Below are 26,001 nucleotides of genomic sequence, written 5' to 3'. Positions count from 1 at the left end.
GCTTTTCTCTTCCCCAAGTTACAGGTACTTACTAGTTCTATTATGAAAACGTCTTGCGTCTAACTTTTCACTAAATGCGTCGTAATACATAGGCAAAAAGTCAATTTGGTCCCTAAAAAATCTTCAATGGCGCCTAAAAATCTGGCTTGATGCGCCAAATGGCTCCTAAAACTCAAAGGTGAGTTTCGAACATTGATAATGGGCGATGTAAAAATGCTTTTCCCTGAGAATACTTGAGCGTGTTAATACAATATTTCTCAGATTTTTTAATGTAGACTTATCAATTTCGTTTTAATCAACTTAAAGTTGAGTTCTAGCTGCTGCACGCTAAAAATAATGTCACTCTAAAAGTCATTGGGGAAGATCTGTTGCGTATTTAAGTTCGAAGCTGTATCAGCGCATTGACCCACCGGTAATAATCTTATCATGACTCAGATCAATTTTCTGTTTCCCGCTAATCGAAAAAGCGCTTTGTGTCACCACAGGGCAATAGTTCACCTCATCTTCAGAAATGAAGGGGTTTCCCGGGGGTGCACAATACAACTTTCCCAGAATTATTTTCCACTTTCCCTGCTTTCCTGGAATGTCCATTCCGAAGCATTAATATGTGCATTGCATTTAAATTCTTCGAATGCTGTCCCCCGTGTATTCCTCGAAAAACGGACGTTAATACCACAATGAAGTATTAATTACCGGAATGCTTTTAGACAATTGCAAACGTTGTCAAGCAGATGTCTGAAAAGTAATCTCAAATCCCAGATCTATGTTTCTATTTATATGGTAATACCAAATGACGATGAATCACGCTGTACCCTGTTAATCATACTGGCGCACAAAGTGAAGAAAAAAATTTCGCGCAAACTTTTGAACGTTGCCAAACTCTTGATAAACCCGAGTTTCCCAGAAAAGTGAATTACCGTGAATTTTCAACGCAATATTAATCTAAATTCACTCTGGTAATACAGAAAATTTCAAGAAAAAATACCCATGAATTTCCTTAGAAATGAATGTTTCATCGCAGGAAATGTCAAAGAAATGAATGTAAACAAATGGCATGTTGAGCAGAAACGATAATCAGGCCTGCTATTGAAAGTGAAATGTGTCAGGAGCTTTACAACGTTGCAAATCGAGAAATCTAGTCTGGTAATTTCACGTTCATCATCGAATCGTCACAGTTTTCCCTCGTTTTACAGCCGCTGAATGCGCGGCATGAACAAAAGTTCATCAAGGCGTCTGGATGCAACTATACGTGCTCTATGGATGCGCGCGTTGCGTCAAAAAACTTGAAGGCGCCGTGGTTTTTTTCGGCCGCACTTGAGCTGCGTGCCACGCCGCTGCTTAGACGCTGTTACCATAGGGATTCCCACTATATCAAAAAGGATCCCAACAATAACAATGACGTAACCTCTTTCAATGTTACCAATGATAATAAAACATGGAAACAAGTACATGGATTTTCTGTAACGTTCCACTAATAGCATCTTTAACAGTGACGATTCTTAAAAGTTGGCAAAACTGATATTTTCCTTCGTTTAAATGTATGTAAAACAATCGATTCTCGGTAGAGCAGCTTGTCCCACTTAAAATCGAAATTTTCATTGGATTTAAACGGGAAAAACAGTGCTGCCAACTCTCAAGAATCGCCATTGATCTATATCCACAGCGGAAAAATAAATATCAAACCACGGACCTCTGATACGGTCTTAGAAAATTTCCTCTCGCTTCTCATCTTTTATGAACATACGGCTCGACTTTCTGGCGCAAAATGACAAAATTCATTAGTTCCTAGAGTTTTTTTTTAACTCAACAGGGCGCATCGTGTTATACTGCCGTGCTAAGGAAGAACGCCGCATGAAGATTTGAGAGTTGCCAAATTTCCTCCGATAAAACGTTTAATTTTGAGGAAGGTCGTTGATGTTTTTCCTTGAAATTTTCAGACACTGTAGATCAATCTTACAAAAAAAAAAATTCTAATAAATTGGAAGAAAAAAATTCACAAACTCTCCTGAAAATGAGTGATTTGTCCAAGGAAATTTGGCAACGCCTGAAGGCTCATACGGCGTTCTTCCTTAGCACGGCAGTACGCGTGTGGAGGCTTTACGCGGTTTTTTTCTGGCTTGACGGAATAATTACGGGACTCTCGTTCCCTGCCCGGTTGTGTGCTTGGAACCGGTTCTTTGCTAATCACTGACTCAACCTACGAACAACCGCAAGACGTAATCTCGGGGAATACAAAATTCGTGCTTTAAAAAGTCAGCTGTTGGTTCTGATAAATCCTCTCGCTTCTTCGCGTGGTTGGCGTTCGCTTCCGCTTCTGCTCTTGGTCCTCTCTCTTTTTCTCTCTCTCTCCCCCTCCTTCTCATCACTCACTAATTTCTCTCTCTCTCTCTTTCGATCCCTCTCACCTCTCCCAGGATTGCCAGATTTTCAACCGTTCATAAAGAAATTGATCCCAGTCCATGAAGACCAAATGGACTACATTTTGCAATGTGGAGCTATAAATTCCGGCCCGGTTTAAAAACAACGTATGTGGCATTACTTTCCCTACGCACATAAGTGTTTTCTCAGATGAGCCAGAATTTATATCTCCAAATCGCAAAATGCAGTCCAAATTTTGAGTGGAGCGATTTATGTCGAGTTGGGTTGAAAAATCAGATCATATTACAGCTTCTTGCAATTTTAATGTTTTATATGTTTTTTAATTGTTTCGTCTTGCTCGTAGCTCTTTTTTCGCGCTTTATTGACGTTGAGCTCTCAATCAGATCTCAGAATCTGAAAGTTTTGTGTAATCAAAAAAGGGACAAAATCCATTTTAAATTTTTTGTGAACTAATTTGTTTCAAGAAAAGATGTCGGATAAAATGGGAAAGCTCTCAAAATGTCAGCTAGATCGTAAGATATTTGTTCATTTACTCAATAGTTCCTCTTCAGTTGCTTTTTCATGCAAGTAATTCATTCAAAAGTCGCTCTCAGACAGATTCGCCTTCATGTAACAAGATAGGCAAAATCGGATACTCCAAGGCTGCTTTAGTGGTATCTTCAGCCTGAAAACCGTGTTTGAGATTCGTTAGCCGTCGTAAGTCCGAGTAATCCAAGTTTGTGGTTTCCATACGAGTTGCGTGGCGTGCTTTGCGATGTATCGATTGATATATCATTTAAACCTCTCACACACCTGACTTCCGCAAAATTTAAATAGCACCTTCAATTTTACGGGCTCTATTCCCCTCTACCTTTGTCGGCAAGGGAATATCCCAATAATAAAGACAAAAATTTCTAGTAAAATAGTTTATTTATGCACATGTTATTACAGTTAGGTATTTTAGCACTTTTTACCACTATGTCACCTTAATATTTTCAATTTATCTGTCTACTACATTTTCAATACTCTCGATCAACTTATTGTATTTTACTCTTTCTCCTTTATGTTTAATTTCAACGTTTAATTTCTTCTCTTTTCTTAATTCTTCACTTTAATTTTGCATCTACTTTTCTCTACTATCTCTGTTCCAATAGTAATTTTCTAAAAGCGCCACATCAATTGTATTGTAAATTATTATTTTACAATTTCAAAAATAAGTGTAAAAAGACCTTTTAGGTCTGATCACTATATTGTACTTTATATTTAATCTGTATATAGTACCAAATAAAAAAAAAAAAAAAAAAAAAAAAAAATTTAAACCTCTGTGAAAAGATCGATTATCAGGGCGTTCGCAACGAAAGTCATAAAAATCGATTCTCAACCGTAGCTTCAAACAGAAAATCAACGATACACCTCGCCACAGACCCATATTGTAATTCCTATTTCTCAGGAAGCACATTACTCATTCGAGCCAGAGTATCGGTTTCAATAACTAAAAACTTAGGTTACCCAAACCAAAAAATATGATGTTTGACATGAATCGAGTTTAATTCTCGATGAATCGAGGCGTGGCGTGTTTTGCGATGTATCGACTGTCATGCCATTTAAAATTATGGAAAAGGATCGATAAACAGGGTGTTCGCAGCGAACGCCTTAATAATCGATTCTTCACCATAGGTTTGAATGACATAACAATCGATTCATCGCAATTCACGCCACGCCACCGAAGCAAAGTATTTTTCTCCGCGTGCAGGAATATGAAATATCAGCGCTCATTTCACGTGAGCTAAAATTAAAAGTTATTTGGATGTACATTCGACAACATCGTCTCTCTCTGGCGTCGATACCACTATCAAAGATTGCCGAAAAAAGTTCGAGTCTACTTCCTGAAACTACCGCGCCGCGGCATTCACCTTTACTTTTATTACCTTTTATCTCTCGCTTTCTTCCTGTCTCTCTCTCCTTCCCGCCCTTCGTCGGTCTCCTTTCCTCCGCCGAATTCGCTAATTTCCGAGCCTGGATTTGCGAAAAGGTCACTAAACTTTGGTCTTTTTCGCTCGCTCATGGGACAGCTGTCTTTAGAGCTTTCACAATCTCGGAGGGAAATCCTGAAGGGAGCCCAATCCAGCACGAAGGAAAACTTCGGCGCTTGAAAGACAACACAATTAAATTATACGACGGAAGTGAAAGTAACTCGATCTTCTTTTAACGGTTCGCCTTCGTTTTATCCTCTAGGCAAAACACAGAGACGATTCCTCGATAGTTGGAAACATCTCGTTGCGGCCAATGAAACTTGCGTGAAACAATCCATATATCGAGGCAGGTTATTTTACCTAGAATCGATTTTTAAGTAGGTTGATGAAATATACACATTTTTATAGATAATGACAAATCTACGATTGTGAGAAGATTTCAGAACAGGAAACTTTGTGTTCCTATGTTTTCGTTATTTCTAGCTATTCTCATGATGAATCTTCCTGTTGCCTCAGGCACACCTGAGGCAACAGGCCTGTGAAACTGCGAACCAAATTATCTGAAGAAATAGAAAGAATGATCTGCATAAGTTTACCTGTAAATTCGTGTTTTTTCAAAGGAAATTTGGCAACACCTGAAGGTTTATACGGCGTTTCTCCTCAGCACGGCAGTATTATACAGATGTCCGAACACAGTGACCTAACGAAAGTCGTAAGTTTTGGGAGGCATCGAGGCCTTTTTTTCTCTCTTCTTTTTAAAAAAAAAAATATGAAAGTTTTTTAATGCCGCAAAAGCAAAACTTTATCTTTATCAGTTTAATTTATACTAACAGATAATGGGGGGAGGAGGGGGGGGGGGCAATAAATCGAGCCAAAGTTCTCTCGAATCTCCGACGGCCCTCCCAGCTCATCGTGAGCGTCAAATAAATCGTAAGGTTGATATCAGAGCTGACGTCTAGTTGGCCGAAAAATAAGCAGAGAACAGTTACTTCCTACATTCTAATCTCTCTTCCCAGCCTCTCTTTCGTTCCTCTTTATCTCTCTCCCTCCTAGTCCTCTCTCCTTTTTCTCTTTTCTCGGATCGCGTCACTCGCGGCTCTACTACGGAGCTGCCGAATCGTCAACTTTCTTTTTCTGTAAATAAAAATCGTCCGTTAAAATCAGCCGAAAAATAAGTTCAGCTGTTTGCCTTTTCTTTTATAGGATCAATCCAGGGATTTTTTCGATGAGGTAAATACAAGCAAATACCTACGACTTTTTAACCTCTAAATAAAAATCGTCCGTTAAAATCAGCCGAAAAATAAGTTCAGCTCTTTGCCTTTTCTTACATAGGATCAATCTAAGGTTTTTTTTGATGAGGTAAATACAAGCAAATACCTACGACTTTTTAACCTCAATTTTAGCTAAAATATTTTTTCATCTATATTTTGTAAGCCTAATTGGCAACACTATTTTCCCCGTAAATAAGCCGGAATAGGAACGATTGCGTCACTCTATATACTTGACATTCAACAGTAAAAAAAAACAAGAATGAAAACTCAACTAATATTCGTTCATTTCATTGGTCTGTTTTAGCACTTCTTGGCACTGTTTTCAGAGAGCGGCAAAATTCAAACGAGCTGATCAGATTTCAATATTGCAAATCGATATATCGAATGGCGTCATGAGTCTTAGAGTCCCTTTCTTCTGAGAGTCAAGACAATGTGAATCCATTTCTGATTGGTTCCCGTATTTTGGGCCCTCACAGTGTCACAAACGGGAATACAGATTACATTTTTACCAATTGCAAAGATTATAATCTGAAATGGACCAGGGAATTATGGGTTCGGCAAGGAACAAACGGAATGAGAGAAGGAACGGAGAAAGGAATTTGAGAATGGGCTGATCAAAGCTTACAAAAAACGTTTAAAGTCTGTAATCTTTATTCCCATCTGTGACTCCATGAGGGGGTGTTGTCTTAAATCTCAGTATAAAGGGACTGTAATGACTCTACGTAAAAAATGGCGGTTTTTTGCAAAATCTAGGGTTTTTTCGGGGGTATTTGGGCAAATTTGGGGATCTAGGGATTTTTAGCAAAATCCAGGGATGATAAGCGAATTCTAGGATATTTTTTTTTCTGCCAGGGATTTAATACCGGATCACTGGTGTCAATTCGCTGAGAATATCATCGCACTGAAACTTTCAGGAGGATCGGCAAGAGTGGAAAGCAATCCAGGATTGGCTCTCACGAGTCTGGGCACGAGTTTGCACAGTGAAAGTACTCCCCCCCCCCTCTCTCCGCCTTTTTCAAGTGCTCAGCCTCACCGCACACCAACCACCAATCCGTCCGCAATTCCGTTACGCAACAAAACTGCTTCGCGAGTACTGCCGCGCTGAGGAAAAACGCCGTATGAACATTCGAGAGTTGCCGAATTCCCGTCGATAAAATGCTCATTTTTGAGGGAGTTATGAATATTTTCCCTTTAAATTCTCAGAATCTTCGGGTATAATTGTGGACTGAAGTATCTGAAAAATTGGGAGGAAAATATTCATAAATTTACCGGGAAATTCGCGTTTTATGAAAGGAAATTTGGCAACCTTTGCAGGTTCATACGGCGGTTTTCCTCAGCATGGCAGAGTACTACCCCCGGTCTCCATACCGTTATTGAGAATAAGCTGTGCGCCCGAAATGTTCAACCCCTCCTTCCCCTTCCCCTCTGTCCAGCAAGCTGTTACGTAAAATTAATCCATGGTGTTTAGGACCGGAAAAACCGGGATTTGCCAGGGAATGAAAGTTTTTAGGGAAAATCAGGGAGTCTGTTCTTCCACCAGTTTATCTTCCTCTTCTTCCAGTCACAGAATATTCTAATCCCCCCCCCCCCCCCAAGTCCTTTCACCGGGCTGTCCTCTCGAATTTTAGTAGCAGCTCGTTAAAATTTGCCTTTTTCCGTTAGCGTGTAAAAGGCCCCTTTCGCTCCTCACCATTACTCACAGCGTAAACCGTACGGGTCTCCCCGAGGAGAGGGTCTATCCCACAGCTCCTCTGACGTAAAAGCGTATCTCAAATTCCACGTGAGCCCCATTTTACATACAAATCCCTACTCGCCGGGGCTCATGGGGAATTCGAGATACGCCCTTTCGTCAAGAGGAGCGATCCTAAGTAGCTCACCGTTATATGTATTCAGCGTTAGATTCACGAACTTTATCGTGGATTTCCCTCCCAGCTCAGAAATTCACCCGAAACAGCCGGGAATGGTGAATACTACCGTGCTAAATACAAACGACGTATCTCCGTAAGCTTTTCGTTGGCGATACGAGGTTTACGCTCGGCGGGGAGCTCGTGACGATCGAACGAGCAGTGACATTTTCATGTGCTGAAGTTACGAGTCCCTGGGGCTTGGATTTACAGGCCCAAGGACTCCCGCCGGAAGCTCTTCGGTACCATTATTCCTGGAAAGGTTCCTCACAACCTCTTTGATGTGCTTAGACCTAAATACACCACTAAATCCTGCTCCTTAGGCGTAACTTGTCGAAAAAGTTCTCTGAAGGTCTACCCTCGATTTTGTTGGTTGAAAGGGGGCTATAGGTAAAACATGCTACACAGTACTCTGCCGTGGATACACTCAAAAAAAGCTCCGGCCGTGGAGGCCATAAGCAGCGGACCTGGAGCACGGACTGGATGGGCTATATGGCACTACCGTTCGCCTACGCGCCTGACGGCCGGATTGCTACGTGCGGGGACGATGCGGAGTCCTACGGACATGAAAACCGTAAGTCGCGGCCTCGAGCGGCATAGGCAGCTTGCGCTCTAGGCGCTACTTACGGGCTGGACGGCCGGAGCTCTGCGCGCCGCCGCTGTCCGCGACGTGGTGGATTTTTTCGGAACTACAGCTGAAAATTCACCATTAAAGTACATACTTAGAAAAGAAAAACTTTCCAGCAAAGTTTTAAACATTGAGTGAATTATCTTGTGTCAATTTCTGAACAAGATTTTTTTTCTTTCCTTCTTTTTAAAATAGGTATATATTTCTTTGTTGATAGTTCATAACAATTTAGTTTCAGGAAAGTGATGGATAATTCAATGTCTAAGAAAGAAAAAGAGCATATGAACGTTAGCTTGTTGATCATGTTTCAGATATCAAGAGAGATTTGAACTCCTAGGCTGATAGTTCAGCAAGTCAATTTGAGAAAAGAGATGAATCTTAGAGAAGAGATGATGCTTATTGAGAAAGAAAATCAGCATATGAATGTTAGCTTATTCATCGTGTAGAGATATCAAGAGAAATTTTCAAAAACCTAACTTTAATGTTGCAAGCCTTCGTAGAAATAAATAAAGCACTGGGGAAGCACTGGAAGGAACAAATGTAGATAGATCAAAAATTCATGCTACCTATTTTAAATGTAGAACAGACTGTCCAAGGTATGATAAATTGCTAAAACTCATTGCAGCGAAAAATGTAAATTGAAAAATCATTTTTATCACTTGGCAGCCCGTTCTCAATAAATGTAATTACTTTCACTCAATGAGAATTCAGCATTTGTCAAAAACAAAACCTGGTTCATCCCTCAATAAAAAATACGAATGCAAAGTAGGAAATCACCCAAATGATTAACAAAGGAAAAGCACAGGCGTAGGTCTAGGTACTTACAGATTTTTACTCCTTACGACTAGAAAAGCTTCAGAATCTTGAAAATGAGGTTGAGAATATTTCAAAGTGTAAATTCAGAAGTAAAAGTTGACAAAACTTCAAGATATAACTCTCCGCAATAACTACCGGATACAATTTCCACAAAATATTAGCGAAGAAATATACCACCGAAAATTGTCACACTTGTTAAAATTGTAGATCTTCCCTTCAGCAAACTGAAGCGCGATTCACACAAAATTTTACCACTATTACAGTACACTGAGCTCCCTAGAATTGGGATATGGAATCAGAGAGATATTCACAGCAACAATGTTTGCACTGGCTCTTATCGGATAATCAACGCAGGCAAGATTGGCTTATAGCTTCCGCTGGCGGACAGCTATTTTGGCAACAGAGAAGGGAGGTGTTGGATGTCGGAGAGTGAAATACTACCTACTCTCAATTGAAAACATTTAAGTATAAGCCAGAGATTAGATTGAAATGGAATAAAAAATCAACCCAATCTTATGAGCAAGCAAAGGTGGCACAATGAAGTTGCAATCGGTAAATAGACATTCTTGTGACTACATTATCAGTATTTTAGTGTGGCGGTAATTTACTCTGTGGGAAGATGCGTGGCAGGTAATTGATTGCTTTTCTTGGATTTAAGTTCTTTCCCTTAGTAGGGGGAAAATAAGTGAATTGCAAACGAACTTACAGGAGGAGAGGATATGAGCTCAGTGTGTAGGTAAAACTGACAATTTTCACTTAACTCTCGTCGCATTTCCGAAAGTATTTGACAAGCGTTATCACACAGAACTTAAGAATCAATCGTGCACCGCACAGAATCAAGAAAATATATCGAAAACCTCCAAAATTAAACGAAAAACGAACACACGTAATGAGCAATGACCAACAATGACAAGCAATTTACTAGATTCTAACCTCAATAAACAACGCTGAGTGGTGGCTGCGATCGCTCCCGAAAATGTTCAAGGCTGGCGGCAACTTTAAATTCACGCACTGAATAACATTGACGTAAAATATTGTAATTTTCTGCGAATATACACGTAGCCGTCTCAATTTTAATCTGATGGTGACGCCATTTTCCGAAAACTGAATCTCACCTCACTGCCAACGGCCGTGGAAGCGGTTGGCTCCGATCCTGAAACCCGTAACTTACGCTCGGCTCCTAACCGGTCTTACGGCCATGAAGGCCGCGCGGGGTCCACGGGACACCGGCCGCTGGGTCCAGTACTAGCTGGCGCACAGCGCGTTAACGCCGGGATCACCAGTGTCCAGAGCAACCGGGTCACAGGGCCGTAGTTTTTTTTTTGAGTGTAGGGAGAACGCCGTATGAGCCTTGAGTAGGGTATCTACAAGTCCGGAATTCTCGGAAAGTCCGGAAATAGTACTGATTTTTTAAGGGCGGTCCGGAAGTACTGAAAAAAAGCGGAAATTCCGGAAGAAAGTCCGGATTTTTTTTTCATTTTGTCGTAATTTGAGCGAGAAATTCGAATTTTTTAAATTTTTCGAATTTCGTTAATTGGAGGTACTGAAAAAGTACTAAATTTTCCCGCTGAAGAGGTACTGAATTTCTAGAGAATGTACTGAAAAAGTACTGTAAAAGTACTGATTTTTGGTCAGCCTGTTTTACTAGACACCCTGCTTCAGACATCAGACGTTGCCATATTTCCTTCAATAAAAAACGAATTTACTTGGATAATTGTCCATATCTTTCATCGAATTATTTTGACAGTTTTGTTTACAATTCTTTCCAAAATACCTGAAATCTCAAGGATAAATCTGCATAACTTTTCTCAAAACTACATGTTTTATGGGAAAAAATTTGGCGAGTCTCGAATGGTCATACGGCGTTTTTCCTTAGCACGGCAGAGCTGTCGACTGATTTTGCGTGTGTTCCCCTGTGTGAAAGCGACCAAATCTTCGAGCACAGAAGGGGTTTGGACCGCTTAGCCGTCGGGGGGCTGTCCCTCCGTCGCGTGGGATCCCAGGCGGCCGAAAAAACAGGCCGTTACTAATTCAGATCCCTGCGTCGGTTTCCCGTCGCCGCCGGGCTCAGACGGGTCGTTGCTCCGACGCCGCGCTAGGCAAAAACCACTCATCTGCCTTCGGGTTTTCACTCTCGTCGCTCCACCGCCACGCTCGAAGTCTTTTTTGTCTATCGATTTCAATAATCAGCCCGCAGGGTTCCTCTTGCATTTGAGGTTTTCTCACATGGTCCGGCCGATTGTTTTGAATCAATAGACAAAGCTATAGACGAAGGAGATAAAATGGAAATGGAGTGATCCTATTGTGGGAGCGAGTGGTTGCAATGGAGAAAGGACGAAAGTGATAAACTACCTATCAGGAAGCTCCGAGAAACTCTTAGTTAGTCCACCATTTCCCTTGAGTCTATAAGGAGTATCCGTCTCAACCAATAGGATAACTTAATGTTCCCGTCGTTTCCTTTGCCGATAGCTTTGCCTATCATTTCAATAATCAACCGATTTTGGACTTACGCAATTCACGAGTCGCTAGTCTTCACTGGAAAAAAAAACAGATTGGATCTAGAGTCCGGACTCTTAAAAACATCGACAAGAAAAAGTACTCTTGATTCAATCAGATTCTAGCTTAAATCAAGAACCAAGCCTCTTAATTTGAGCGGATTTCCTTTTGATTTAAGCTAAAATCTGATTGAATCAAGAGCAATTTTTCTTGTCAATGTTTTCAAGAGTCTGGACTCTAGATCAAATGTGTTTTTTTTCCAGTGTAAGTTGGAAGTGGCATCCCTCGTAGAAAATAAACTCTCATTACTAAATCCTATTTAAATATAAAAAAAAAATCCGAATAAATGAATAAGACAAAATCAAATATAAATCTCATGAAGACAACTACAGACATCCAGTCAAGAGTCTGGACTCTAGATCCAATGTGTTTTTTTCCAGTGTGGTCTTTGCTTTCGCGAAGAGGAAATCACCTATTTCCGCGGGGTTATAATTCCGTCTTACGCGATTTTTTCGTGGCCGGGTCGTTGCTCCCTGTTGCTGCTCCCCAACGCAGAACCGCGCTCGGTGACCACCCGACCAGGTCGCATCTCATTGGCTGTCAAAACATCAATTTTTTCGCCCCGATAACGTTTGTTTTCGACCCGATGAATAATTCACCAGCGGCGAGGCGCGGATCATCGAATATCGATACCGTCCCGTTTGAAGCTACGGTCAAGAATCGATTATCGAAGTCCGCTCCGATGATCGATACTTCTCCGTGGGTTTAGATGGCGGATTGATCGACCTATTGCAAAGTGCGTAGTAATTCGTCGAACCGGTGCCGAATTAATGCCCGAGCCTCGGAGCCGCCGTGACGTCATTCGACGGATTTAAACCGACGACGTTTCATATATTTTGATATCATACATTCTCGCGCGCGGATAATGAAATCGTGTTGGGTCGATGCAGCTTTTCTCGAACGAAGAACGTAACTACATTTCGACGTTGCAAAATTGCCACTCGTAAATTTTGTTTTTAGTCGTAAATTTTAGACGACCTTACTCGAAAATTTCTCCAATTTTTTTTTTCTGATGACGTGCAAAAATCAGCAACGTTTCGCTAGAAGTCGTACAGCCTCACTCTTGTGGAAAAATGAATAGTTTGAGTTAATTTTGCAACTTTGTAATAAAGTTTAGTTTTTTTTCGTCTGGGGAATGACGAATGGGCAGCGTTCGGTGGAAAGGAATCAACGAGTGTTAGGAGAACAGGGTGTCTAGCATCAGGAAAAACCGGAAAATATCAGGAGTTTTGGCCGATTTTGAAAAAACCAGGAAAATCGGAAAAATCGGACGTTTTATTAGGAATTTTTCTTACGCGAATCTCCTCAACGGAGAAAGTCTTACTGCTTTTTGCCTACCGTGCCAGGAGTCGAGAAAAGTCAGGAAAATATCAGGAATTTTCAAAATAAAGAAATCAGGAATTTTTTATAAAATATCAGGAAAAATCAGGAAAATATCAGGATTTTTCAAAATTAAAAAATACTAGACACCCTGGAGAATAAGTTGAAAGTGGCATCCCTCGTAGAAAATGTACTCTTACTACTAAATCCTAATTAAATACATATTAAAAAAACGAATAAATGAATAAGATAAAATAAAATATAAATCTCACGATGACAACTACAGACATCCAGTCATATCCTTAAAGAATTTGTCTCGTCAGCTTTACACTTTTAGTAGGAAAGGATAAGCCATGCACAGTTAAGCATCCTGCGGACTGATTGCTGAAGTTGATAGACAAAGCCATAGACAAAGAGGACAGAAGAGATATAGAGGGATCATTGGTGAGAGTGGATGTTGGCAATGGATATAGGAGGTAGGTAATAGACTAACTAACGGCAACTCACAAGCGACCCTACAGTTAGTCCATCATGGTCTCCCTTAGTCTATAGGAACCTTCCATTTCAACCAATACGATCGCTCCGTACTCCTCATGTCTTCTTTGTCTATCGTTTTGTCTACCAATTTCAACAAGTAGCCCGCTGGTCGCAAAATCTGACTTTTTGCCTTCATGACAACCCTTCGTCGAGTATATGAAAAAAATGTTTTCGGTCGAAAACATATGATTTAACTCCTCACGTTGAGGGGGGGGGGGGGGGCGATGGAACTTAAAGCGAAGTTTCGCAGTTGGACGTTTGTCAAGAGCGACGCAATGAGTATTGTTCAAATGCTCGAGGACTGTTGTCACGTTTCGTCGCGACTCTCTTTCTCTGATGCAATTAAAACGGGATTTGATACTCGAGAGCGCAGTTCGACAACCCGACGTTGAGGACTGTTCAGTATTCAGCGCGCCATCATTGTGGACGTTAATTGAGGATTCTGTTCCTCCAACGTCGCCACGCCGGTTTAAGACAAGTCGAAGGATTTAGCGCTAGGGGGTGCTCCAGCCTAAAGCTTACATTCCGCCGAACGAGTGCTGACTAGCAGTGGCGCACGGTGGATTGGGTCAAAAGGAGTGGTCGGTCAGAATTTGGAAACTTATTAGTCCGTTTGTACGAAACTTAAAGGTTCTGAACGTGGTTCTGTTGGTTTCCTCGTAAAATTTACTCTCATGAGCATCCCTTGAAATTTTAAATGTGACGAAATAAACATGCAAATTTGTAATTTTTAGTACCTATTACGACGCAAATTATAGAGGTTTTCAGTCAGATTCGAGATCTTACCTTGTAATCATGGATTGAAAGATTTTACTCCACAGCTCATTCTCTGAAGTCACCCTCTTATTTGTCTGTGTCAACCGAAAAGTTTCAGGAAACATTTTTTCTTATGAATTTTCTTATTTTGTGATCTTAATCTCTCTGAAACCTCCTAAAATCAACCGGAGCGTCCTTAATCAGGGTGTCTACAAGTCCGAAAATAGTACCGATTTTTTAAGGGGGGTCCGGAAGTACTGAAAAAGTTCGGAAATTCCGCAAAATGTCTGGAATTTTTTTTTATTTTTTTTGTCATTTTAGTCACAATTTGAGCGAGAAATACAAATTTTTCGAATTTCGTCAAATGGAGGTACTGAAGAAGTAATGAATTTTTCTATTGAGGAGGTACTGAATTCTTCTATTGAGGAGGTACTGAATTTGTTGGGAATTTTCCGAAAAATTACTGTAAAAGTACTGATTTTTGGCCAGCCTGTTTCAGTAGACACCCTGTCTTAGTCTTGCTGAAACCTCCTAAAATCACCGGAGCGTCCTCAATGAACTCCAACCACCGAGTCAAGAGAGGGCAGTCGCCCACCTTTGAACCGAAACAGGCCCCCGCTTTTCGCGATCCGAATCTCTCGGGTTCTCCGGGTCTCGGGCCCGGATTTTCCGGGCCGGGCGGCCGTCGCGTCGCTATCTCCGCGGAGATCTCTCCCGGTCTTGCAACGCGGCTCGCGAGTCTCGAAAGGAACACGTTTCCGAGTAGTCTCATTTAAAACGGCGAGAAAAGGCTCCTTTTTAAATGGCATACAGGCGCAATTAGCCGGGGGTCGACGACCGGGCGCCCCCCTCCTTCCCGCCCGCCCCCTCCCCCCGGGGGACCGCGGCACCGCCCACCCCGCGACGACGAAATTCCAACCCCCGACGACGCGGGTGGACGCGGAACTACCCCCTGACTACGGCCGAATCGCTGCCGAGTTTGTCGCGGGGTGGGATGGAGCCTAGAGGAATGACGGGAGGTGTAGCCTTTTGTCTAAGGATGTATTCTAAAGTATTTTTCTTTTTTATCCATAGGAATTTTGAATTTTTATTAGTTTTTTTTTTTTTTTATTAAATTACACTGGAAAAAACAAACACATTGGATCTAGAGTCGAGACTCTTAAAAACATCGACGAGAAAAAATACTCTTGATTCAATCAGATTTAAGCTTCAATCAAGAACCAAGCCTCTTAATTTGAGCGGATTTCCTTTTGATCCAAGCAAAAATCTGATTGAATCAAGAGTGTTTTTTCTTGTCAATGTTTTCAAGACTCTGGACTCTATATCCAATGTGTTTTTTTTTCCAGTGAATTATGGATTCAGCGGTAAAAATCACATCATGACACAAATTCAAAGTAATTTTTACAGATTTTCTTGTCATGTTCATAAACCGTACGGAAAAATGGATCGCAGATTTAACAATTCAGTTCTTAAAAAATATGTCAGACATGTTTCAAATATACATTTTACAATTGTGGAAAGCTAATATAACCGCGGGGGTGGTTAAATTATCATAGTCTGCATTGAAACATGTCGGAGACTTTTTTTCAACTACAAACTTGTTCAATCAGCAATTTCATTTTTTTCCGTGCAAAAAATAAAACGCTGACCTTATATGTCAGAAATCGTCGATTCCCGCACAATGAAACGTAACTGTAACTCCATTCCGATGTTGCGAAATTGGCTGAAGCAATTCAATATTTTACAACCATGTACCAGTGCAATTTTTCTCCTCAATTTTCCTAGTTTTTGCATTAGATCAGAGGAAAAATACGGAAATTTTCAGGGAGAAATGCCCAAGATTCCTCTGATAAAAATGCAATGTACGAAGGAAATTTTGGCAAAATTGGAATGTACTTAAGTTCTTTCGTAAGGGAAAAAACGGAATGTTCCTGGTGATCCCTATAGTTATCCCATTATTGAAGCGTTTGTTCCAAAAAATGTTTCATGATAAGTTTTTTTTTAGTTTCAAATAATTTTTGAAAAGTAGTTATTAGCAGTAGAAATTTGCAGTCCTCGTGGTACACATATATACTTGTAAAAAGGTTTTAGAGACAATTGATCGGAATCCGGTTGAATAAATATTTGTTCTTTGTCTACTTACAAACGTTTCCGTCTTGAATCCGTTTCTACAGAAATACAGTCGTTGTGATTTAATCCGCTCGTTGTGATCATCGTAGGATGGCAGTCAAGGCGGGCGGTATCGCTCTACTTGAAGGCGCAACTTCGTCGACATTCTCATTATCCGATAATTAACCGAAACAAACTTGAATGATGAATCGCGATTCATCTCTCGTCCCCTGAAACAAACAGAGATATTTTATCGTGAAAGATGAGAAGCTATATTGTGAAATTACGAACATGACGTCATTGTCATCACAACTTTGGAAATTTGGATCAGAACTTTACAAAAATATTTTGACTTTGTTTCATTGTAAAATTGCAATGATTATGACATCAATGCCGTCAGAATTTTTGAAATTCGGAACGCAATTTTACAAAAATTATTTCATTTTGATTTGTTGTGAAATCGCCAAAATGATGTCATTGACGTCGCAACTTTCAAATTTTTGATCGAAATGTTACACAAATTTTTTGACTCGTTGAAAAATTACAAAAATTGCATCATTGGCGTCGCAACCTTAGAAAAACAGTTTAGACGCTTAGATGTGGTAATTATTCACGACGAAATTGACTTGAACTGCATAAAAGATGAACTGTAATTTTAAAAAGTTTCTAGGGGGAGTCCCTCAGACCTTCCGTCCGAAATGTCTGGATCCGTCTATGATGCAATTTATTTTACTATTCACGCCCAAAAACCGTTCTGGAAGTAATCGATCGGAAACCACCAACCCCAGTCGTTCGAGTTAAACCAGTTGCAGGTCTGCTGGCGGGACCGCTTCGAGTCTCTGGTCGTAATTTCGTCTGACAGACTCGTAGTTTCCTCCGACCGGCGCACAGTAGATCGAGTGAATCGGATAGGTCGGACATGAAATTTTTTGACAAGAAACGCCAATTTTGATGTTAATTTCGTCACATTTTAAACTGTTATGGGTGGTTTCAGAAGAAAAATTCACGAGAAAACCAACGGAGCTACATTTAGAACCTCAAATTTTTGTTTAAATGGAGTTATAAGCATTTAAAGTTTCCAAATTTGGTTCAACCCCTTTCATTGGCTCAATCCACTGTGCGGCGCACAGAGGATCGAGTCGTTGGGGGAGGTCGGACAAAAGCTGGAAACTTTAAACGCTTATAACTCCGTTTATACAAACATTTGAGATTCTAGAAGTAGGTCCATTGGTTTCCTCGTGAAATTTTCTTCTTAAAGCACCCGTTACAGTTTAAAATGTGACGAAACAAACATCAAAATTGGCATTTTTTGTCAGATATTTCATGTCCGACCTCTGCGATTGACTCGATCCACTGTGCGGGGCGGCGCGGCGCTGTTCACTCGCGTACGCGCCCAACCTTGGGTTGAGCAATCGAAAATTATCTCACCGGTAGACGTGTGGGCACCGCGCTGCTCAGGGTCGGTTAACCCCCATCGGTGGCGATTAATCGATCGATCGCCCGTTTAACCCGCGGATAAGGATCGATTATCAAGCGTATCCTTACTAATCGATTTTTCACCACAAGTTCAAACGGGAAAATATCGATGGCGATGGTTCACGCTCCGCCACTGACCCTCATCGTTTCAAGACCATCAGGTGCGTTGCGCAAAAGCCCGACCAGACCGGCGTTTCTGCGCCTTCGGCTACGCTGCCCTCGTAAGCAGAAACCGCGCAAGTCCCGCAATCGGTTTTGCCTGGTGCGTCATCGCATCTTTGACGTTTCAACGAAGAACATCGTATGAGCTATCAGACGTTGCTATTTTGCCTTTTTTGAAACAAAACTTCACTGGAAAAAAAAAAAAAAACATTGGATCTAGAGTCCAGACTCTTAAAAACATCGACAAGAAAAAGTACTTTTGAATCAATCAGAAAGAACCAAGCCTCTTAATTTAAGCGGATTTCGTTTTGATTCAAGCAAAAATCCGATTGAATCAAGAGAATGTTTTCTTGTCGATGTTTTCAAGAGTCAGGACTCTACAACCAATGTGTTTTTTTTCCAGTGTCTTCTGGAAAACGTTGGAGTATTTTTCCTTCAATTAATCCGAGAATTTTAATCGCCATTTAATCTAAATTGTCCTACATTTCCAAGGAAAAATATTTATACATTTCTTCGAAAGTGAATATTTTATCGGGGGAACTTTGGCAACATTCAAATCTTCATACGGCGTTTTACTTTAGCACGGCAGTTCTCGTGTCATGGATTTTGAGCGAACGCGTAAACTTGACGATTTTTGTGAGGGTCAGGAATTTACATAGAGCTAAAACGGGCGGATTTCCGGTAAAATGACCTATGCGCAAGTGAATCAAATGAAAAGAATCCAAGAAGCATGCGATTCTGAATACATAGGGGCTTTTTATTTAAATCATTTGTACATAGTTTCTTTTAGCATAAATACTTCCAAACTTACATTAATCCTACCGCTTCCACGGAGGATATGCCAGGGACTCCAAAGTAATGGATTTTTTTATGCCCTCTGTACACTTTGGAAATGAAAGCTGAAAGTGGGTGACATTCGTATATGTGATCGATTTTTTTCTAATCTGTGGGATATCCCGCAATTTTAGTTACACGACTGAAAGAAGAAATCTCAAATTTACGAAACTAAAATCAAGGAACATCACAAAACCTCATTCAAAGTTGTCTTTTTCAGAGTGTGAGGTGGGCATGAGCAAATATAACCCCCCTGAGATAGAACTGCCCAGAAGGGCTTACTAATTGTGAATTACTATAATTTACGATATTTTTTTTTTACATCCAGCCTGCGACTCCAATGTTACTCTAACCTTTCCCTAACGCATCAAACTGCAATCTGACGGGAGAAGTGTTACAACGTAAAAAAAGAACTGTGCTAGCAAAATGTTGAGGAAGAAAAGAAAAACTAAAAACCTCGATTGAACGTTGTTTCCATCGGGAGCTGAAATGTTCAAAACGTTTTCCATCAGTTAAAAATGAGTGACGGCATAATATAGTTCGCTAATCTACCGAGAAGAAATACATCCACCATCAAGTGCGTGTTTCAGTCCGTCGATGTGCATGACTCAGTGCCGGAGTGAAATTATTTCAGTAGCAACCACTCGCGTCCTAAGTTTGAGGTTGCGCGCGATGACATAGTGAACGTTCAGCTCTGACGTCAGCCATTCATTGAAATTCCCACAGTGACGTCATTATTTATCAAGAGACGCAACGCCCTATCGTATCAGCTCACCGAACACCAAGAATCCTTTTCTCCACCAAAATACAAAACCTTCTGTCGTCAGCGTGTTCTAAAATTATCAAGCCACCGAACTATATTAAGACGTCAAACAGACACGCCGCGCAACTCTAGTTGAAAGGTACCAAACTCTCTTCTGTGACGTCATTTATTTATCCCTCTGCCAACATTTCCCTCGGAAAAATCCCTTTGCGACTCTGGTTGAGAGAGCCACCAAACTCTATTGTGAAGTTCTTCGGTTTTTAGACAGAATCCCTTTGGAACCCTAGTTGAAGGAGCCACCAAACTCTATAGTGACGTTATTCACTGTTTAAACAAGAACCTTTTGCAACCCTATACTTGAGACTCTCAACTGGAGAGGCACCAAACTTTGTGACATCATTCGCTCTTCAATCAAGAACCCTTTGCAACCCTAGTTGGTGGCACGGAACTTCCTATCCCGACACCAGTAGCTCCCTCAAGAAGAAGGCCTCCCTTGGAATCAAAGTTGAAGGACACCGAACTTTCTATTGTGACGTCAATCGCAAGACTAATTAAGGGAGCCACCAAACTCCATTGTGACGTCATTCGCTCTGTAAACAGGAAGAATCCCTCTGCAACCCTAGTTGGTGGCACGAAACTTTCTTTTGCGACACCAGTAGCTCCCTTAAGAAAAAGACCTCCATTGGAACCAAAGCTGAAGGCCAGCAAACTTGCTTTTGTGATGTCATTCGCTTTTTAAACAAGAACCCTTTGTAATCCTTGTTGGTGCCACGAAACTTCCCTTTACAAAACCAGGAAGACCTTCATTGGAACCGAAGTTGAAGGCCAGCAAAGCTGCTTTTGTGACGTCATTGGTCAACGAAGAAGGGAACCCGAGTTGAAAGCGGGAGTAGCCGAGGATTCGGTGACGTCATCTTGTGACGTCACCCGGAGGAGTGTCCCTTGGACGGAGAATCAGCGGAGAGGACCGAACTCCTGATTGGGATTTGGATGAGTGGCGTGAGGCGCGGTGCAGGATGCGCGAGAGCGGGTGCCCGGGCCTCCCGACTCGAGTAGAACCATGGACTCCGCGGCGATCGCCCTGGAGGAGCTGCTCCAGACCGAGGCGAGCCGGAGCCTGAACTGGGGGCCCTTCCGCCCCGGCGGCGCCCCCGCCCCCGGACCCGACGCCCCCGCCCCCCGCCCGGGGCCCCCGGAGGATGTCTCCTCCACCACGCCGCCCCCCGCCGCCGCGCCCGGGGGGGCCTTTTCGCCCGAGGAACGCCAGGCCGGCACCCACAACGCCCAGGGCAACAATTCCATCAGAGGTAAAGTCACGCCATCTTAACAATGTTTCACTCTTTTCAGGATGTTAACACACTGGAAAAAAAAGAAGAAGAAGAAGAAGAAAAAAAAAAAACACATCGGATCTAGAGTCCAGACTCTTGAAAACATTGACAAGAAAAAATGGATTGCATTTTGCAAAAAGGAACCAATAGCATTGCAATGTTGCTAAGATTGTGTAACTACTTTTGTCTTGGAGGAAAAACCCGATTATCCATTCATAATTTCTATTTTACTCTCTTAAAACTGTAAATTTAAGACAAAAATTACCATCTAAATTTCATAGTTTTTCACGATTTCCGCAATTTTATTGCAAAAGATGAAGTTGCACAATCTTAGCATCATTGCAATGCTAGTGGTTCCTTTTTGCAAAATGCAATCCAAATACTCTTGATTCAATCAGATTCAAGCTTAAATCAAAACGAAATCCGCTCAAATTAAGAGGCTTGGTTCTTGATTCAAGAAAAAATCCGATTGAATCAAGAGTATTTTTTCTTGGCAATGTTTTCAAGAGCCTGGACTCTAGATCTAATGTATTTTTTTCCAGTGAGGGTGTCTACCGGTGCCCCAAAGTCCCTGATTGTTCCCGGTTCTGGAAAGGTATCCCCGATCTCCTCGAATGCCCCCGATTTTCATGTTCAGGTCCCCGTAAACTAACAATAATCGTCCGCCGAAAATTTCACATTTTCGCGGTTTAGCGGCAGAAATTCGAGTTCTCGTTCGCGTCTCTCGGCGGGAACGGTCCGAAACTTCGGGAGCTGGGTGTCGAGTTTATCTGTATTTCATTTTATGTTGCTTTCTTTCGCGGCTTTTCTCTCGTCTATTTTGGTAAAAATGTCCCCAATGTTCATGAAAAAAGTCCTCAAAAGTCCCACATGTTCCCGATTTTGGTTTTTTCCAGCTGGTAGACACCCTGATTTGCCAACTCAGTGGACTGATCGTTGAAATTGATAGACAAAGCAGGGGTGCAGAATCTCTCAAGCTTCAACGTTTTCACGTGCCCAACGGCTTTCCGCACCCCCTCCCCCTCTCATTTTAAAAATGGGGACTTTTTCCTCTCATTTTTTCTTTGATTTTCGACTTTTGATCCTTAAAAATCTTCCCTCTCTCCACATTTGTAAAGGCCGTTTCACATTTTCGCACGCCCGAGCGGGCGCGTGATCGAGCATTTTCTGCACCCCTGAGACGAAGATGACAAAAGGGATGTAAAGGTCTCCTATTGGTGAAAGTGGGTGTTTGCAATGGAAATAGGAGGTAGGTAACAGATTAACTAACGGCAACCCACGAGAGACCATTTAGCTAGTCCATCATTTATTCCCATAGCTGATAAAAATCACCCATTTCAACCAATAGGATCCCTCCGTACTTTCAAAGTCTTCTCTCTATCAATTTCAACAATCAGCCCGCAGGTCAGTCCGATCATGATGTTCTTTGGAATTTTCCGATCTGTCATTGAACCCTATGGGAAAGGATCGATAAACTGGGTTCCGCATCGAACATCTAAATAATCGATTCCTCCCCATAGCTTCAATTGGAGAAGTATATCGATAATCGATCACTCACGCCTCGCCACCGATCCATCCAATATCTTATTTTCCATGAATCTCGCCCCTCTTTGCGTTACAGGTTTATGTGAAGGGGCGCAATACTTTACGATCTAGTTTTTTGTATCAATTGAATGAACGTATACGCAGGACGTGCGATCGTAGAGGTTTTGTGTAAAAAACTAGCGATTAGAAGCACGTGCAATTGTTTGCTTGGACACTGCTAACACACGTGGGCATCCACGTAAACTAGTCAATCGCTCGCGGATCAAAAGTATTTGCTCCGACCAACTTGCGTCGTTCATCGGACCAATGCTCATAAACGGGTATAGAGGTTTACCCCTTCCGGTCCTCAAATTTCTTCTAATTTTGTCTTTGTATTATACAAATATGAAAAAGCTTGCTCAAACCGTTGTAGTGAGCGATTTGTTTTAAGTAAATTTCATGTGAGCGATTTGACTTAAGTACATTTCATGTGAGCGGGAAATTCAATTTTTTCGTATACAGCACCAAATAAAAACGTTAATATTTTGGTTACGAGTGAATTTCATACATTTGCAATAATGCATAAACTTTGTTCTACGTGTAATTTTATTTGAGAGGAAACAAATTTCATAATGCATCAATTCGTATACCTTGATCCGTGATGTAAGCCTGTCTTCTATAATGAAAATTCTGCTTCTTTCTGGAATCAGGAACCTCAATGGAGCTATTGCCTGTGTAAGGAATTTGCGATTTGACCATTGATTTTTATGTAAAAGTTCGCGAGAAACACGATGGTGCCACTGGCTTTCTCTGAAATCAACTCCCAAGCTCAAAAAAAGCTCGCAAGTTGAGGCCAAAATGGAGGGAATATCCCACCCTACCTTGAGAGTCCACCTCTACATCAAAACGAACTCTCCATGCAAAGATAGGGAGCAAATACATTGACAGGGCGGCCACTTTATTTGGGGACTCCCAAACTGAAAACACGGCAACCCTGCTAATGTATTTGCTCCCTATCTTTGCATGGAGAATTCGTCTTGATGTAGAGGTGGACTCTCAGGGTAGGGTGGGATATCCCCTTCCATTTTGGCCTCGACTTGAGAGTTTTTTTTGAGCTTGGGAGTTGATTCCAGAGAAAACCAGTGGCACCATCGTGTTTCTCGCGAACTTTTACATAAGAATCAACAGTCAAATCGCAAATTCCTCACACATGCAATATCTCCATTTCGGGCGCCTCCGTGAAAACGCGTATGTGCGTAGGGACAGCAATTGTGTGTACGTTGTTTCTACTCAATATGCTAATGGATTTTTTTCTCTTCTGTTTCAGGTGAGTTTGAGTTCGCATTCAAAACAGAGGTCGGAAGTCCTCAAGAGGAGTCACTGAGCCGCTCTTACCGCATTCGTAAGTCCATCTCCCATTTTGTTTTTCCCGCGGTTTAAGGAGCCGTTCATAAAATACGTAACGCTCAAGGGGAAAGTGGGGGTCTGTGCTTGCGTTACAGGAGGTAAATACGGCCACGAAACGTAACTTCAGAATGTGCGCTTAAGCGCCAGAGTTGCCAAAGTTAGGGAATGCCGGGAAATGTCAAAGAAAATGATGGAAGTGTCAGGGGAAAATCGTTAATCACCCTTTGTTTGCTCTCTAGAATAGATTTGACATTTTGAACAACAAATTTTGCCTGAAAACTATTTCAAATTATGTCTTTTTAACTACACGGTGTATCTACAATTGGACCGCGTTAAACAGAAAGAAACCAAGCCACATGAGCTATTGCCAAATTTGATCGGGCAATTTAATTTTTTACACGAAAACGGTTGTGCGGAATTTTGTGCAAATTTCAGTGAATTTCCTCCATGACTCAATGTAAAGTGAATTCCTTAAAATTTTCAAAGAAATCCACAAGAACGTTCTCACGTAAAAAATATAATTTCCTTTTTAAATTTGGCAATAGCTGGTCCTTTCTGTTTAACGCCGTCCAATTAACGGGGAATTTTACTCAGATGTCAGGGAATTTCATTTGCCAAGTTCTGAAGCAACCCTGGCTTAAGCGCCCATCTTTCAAAATTTAAGATGAAAAATCAACGCGACACTTTAATTTTTCATCCAAAATTCATCGCAAAGCGCTAACTGGAGGAAAGAGGAGTCAAACTGAGCGTACGTATTTCTTTTCTTTTTTCTTTTAATTATTTTGGGGCGGAGGGTGTACAGACTCTTCTCATCGGTGCAGTATTTGGGGTAAGTGGTCGAAGGATCCAATCGCAGCGTTACGTATTTTATTAACAGCTCCAAAGTAGATTTTCACACCACTTGTTGCAGCCCCAAATGATATAAAATGTTTAAGGCAAAGCACATTGTAGTTATTTTTACTAGTGGGAATTAAAATATACTCTTAGACGCAGGTTCAGTTGGTGGTTCACGAAAGTGGCGTCAAATATGTTGCTTCATGCAGCATACTCTAAAGTTCAGACCGCTGCGTAATGCAAATTTCTGACGTCACCTTTCGGTTATCACTGAACTGTCTGAATAATACGTCGAACAGCCTCTGTTCACGAGACTTATTTTCAGCTCATACATACTCTCGAAATATAGAATTAAGTTTTAAGGGGTTTAAATGAAACTCATTTCAATATAATTTTTTCTTTTTTTCGCACGCAGCTAAAATTATGTAGAATTAAGTTCATGGAAACACAAAGACAATTTTTGGTAAAAACACACTCACTTGCGTAAAAAATCGTTTTTAAAATAACGGGACCTTACCTCCCATCATCAGCCGCGACTCCTGGTGGGAGCCAAGGTCCCGAAACGCGTCCCGTTATTTTAAAAACGATTTTTTACGCAAGTGAGTGTGTTTTTACCAAAAATTGTCTTTGTGTTTCTAAGGAACTTTAACTTGTGTAGGTACCATTGTAACGGTATTAAAAGTTAAGTTCTTGGGCTAAAAATCAGCCGCCCAAGTGTAAGTCTGCTAAATCAAATGATGAATGTGAAATCAGCACATGTGTTTTTACCCTCGCTCGACAGTAAAACGCGCCACCATTCCCAGAAAAAAATCCATTTTGTCATTGTTGCGTACCTTACAAAGCCCTTTCGCTCAAGCGCATTTTGCAGAAAACTTATCATAAAATCTTTTAGAGAATATTCCAATACCAAGAGTTTTAAGTGCGTCGTACCTGCGAAGTACTAATCTAAAAATAACTAAGCTCCTCTATAGAACTGTACAAATACACGTGCAGCATGCTGAACATTTTTTTCGCTTGTGATCTTTAGTCAAAATCGTCGATAAGAGTTTTCTTACTGTAGACATCCTCGCTTAGCAGTGCCACTTATTCAATGCGCCTTCAATTTTACGAGGTATACCACCCGAGCTCCTACGAGTCGAAATAGTGGTATGACCCAACCGAACCTAAGCAGGTCTTGTTGAACGACGCAGTCGTCCAGCTCCCGATGACGTTGGGGGTGGTAATTGCTTTTCCTTTTTTTCTTCTGTTTTTCTTCTTTTCTTCTTTTTTTCATACGAATATTGAAAGTTCATTTAGGACATTAACTGCAGTAATCAATGGCACACTGGAAAAAAAAAGTCGCTTGGATCTAGAGTCCAAACTCTTGAAAACATTGACAAGAAAAAGTACCCTTGATTCAATCGGAGTTTTGATTGAATCAAAAGTAAATCCGCTTATAATAAGAG

General features: G+C 41.2%; 1 protein-coding gene and 1 long non-coding RNA gene across 4 annotated transcripts in view; one reads left to right on the top strand and one right to left on the bottom strand.

The window, feature by feature from the left end:
* LOC109044675 (uncharacterized) overlaps window positions 1–26,001 on the bottom strand; it is a 56,309-nt gene that overhangs the window by 21,691 nt on the left and 8,617 nt on the right. Inside the window, exon 3 of the long non-coding RNA XR_011900667.1 lies at window positions 16,263–16,458. This is a non-coding gene — a long non-coding RNA (uncharacterized lncRNA). The remainder of the gene's footprint in view (window positions 1–16,262; window positions 16,459–26,001) is intronic.
* Hr3 (nuclear hormone receptor 3 ROR-beta) overlaps window positions 19,082–26,001 on the top strand; it is a 72,273-nt gene continuing 65,353 nt past the window's right edge. The window contains exon 1 of one of the 3 annotated variants that reach the window (XM_072305387.1): window positions 19,082–20,770. In XM_072305387.1, the coding sequence (XP_072161488.1) occupies window positions 20,524–20,770 (247 nt within the window). In that variant the 5' untranslated portion in view covers window positions 19,082–20,523. The remainder of the gene's footprint in view (window positions 20,771–26,001) is intronic. The other 2 variants (XM_072305386.1, XM_072305388.1) reach the window with 2 other exon arrangements.

This window comes from Bemisia tabaci, chromosome 10 (assembly GCF_918797505.1).
Source record: "Bemisia tabaci chromosome 10, PGI_BMITA_v3".
Classification (NCBI taxonomy): domain Eukaryota; kingdom Metazoa; phylum Arthropoda; class Insecta; order Hemiptera; family Aleyrodidae; genus Bemisia; species Bemisia tabaci.
The sequence above is the reverse complement of the archived record's forward strand: the minus strand, read 5'-3'. Positions and strand labels throughout refer to the sequence as shown.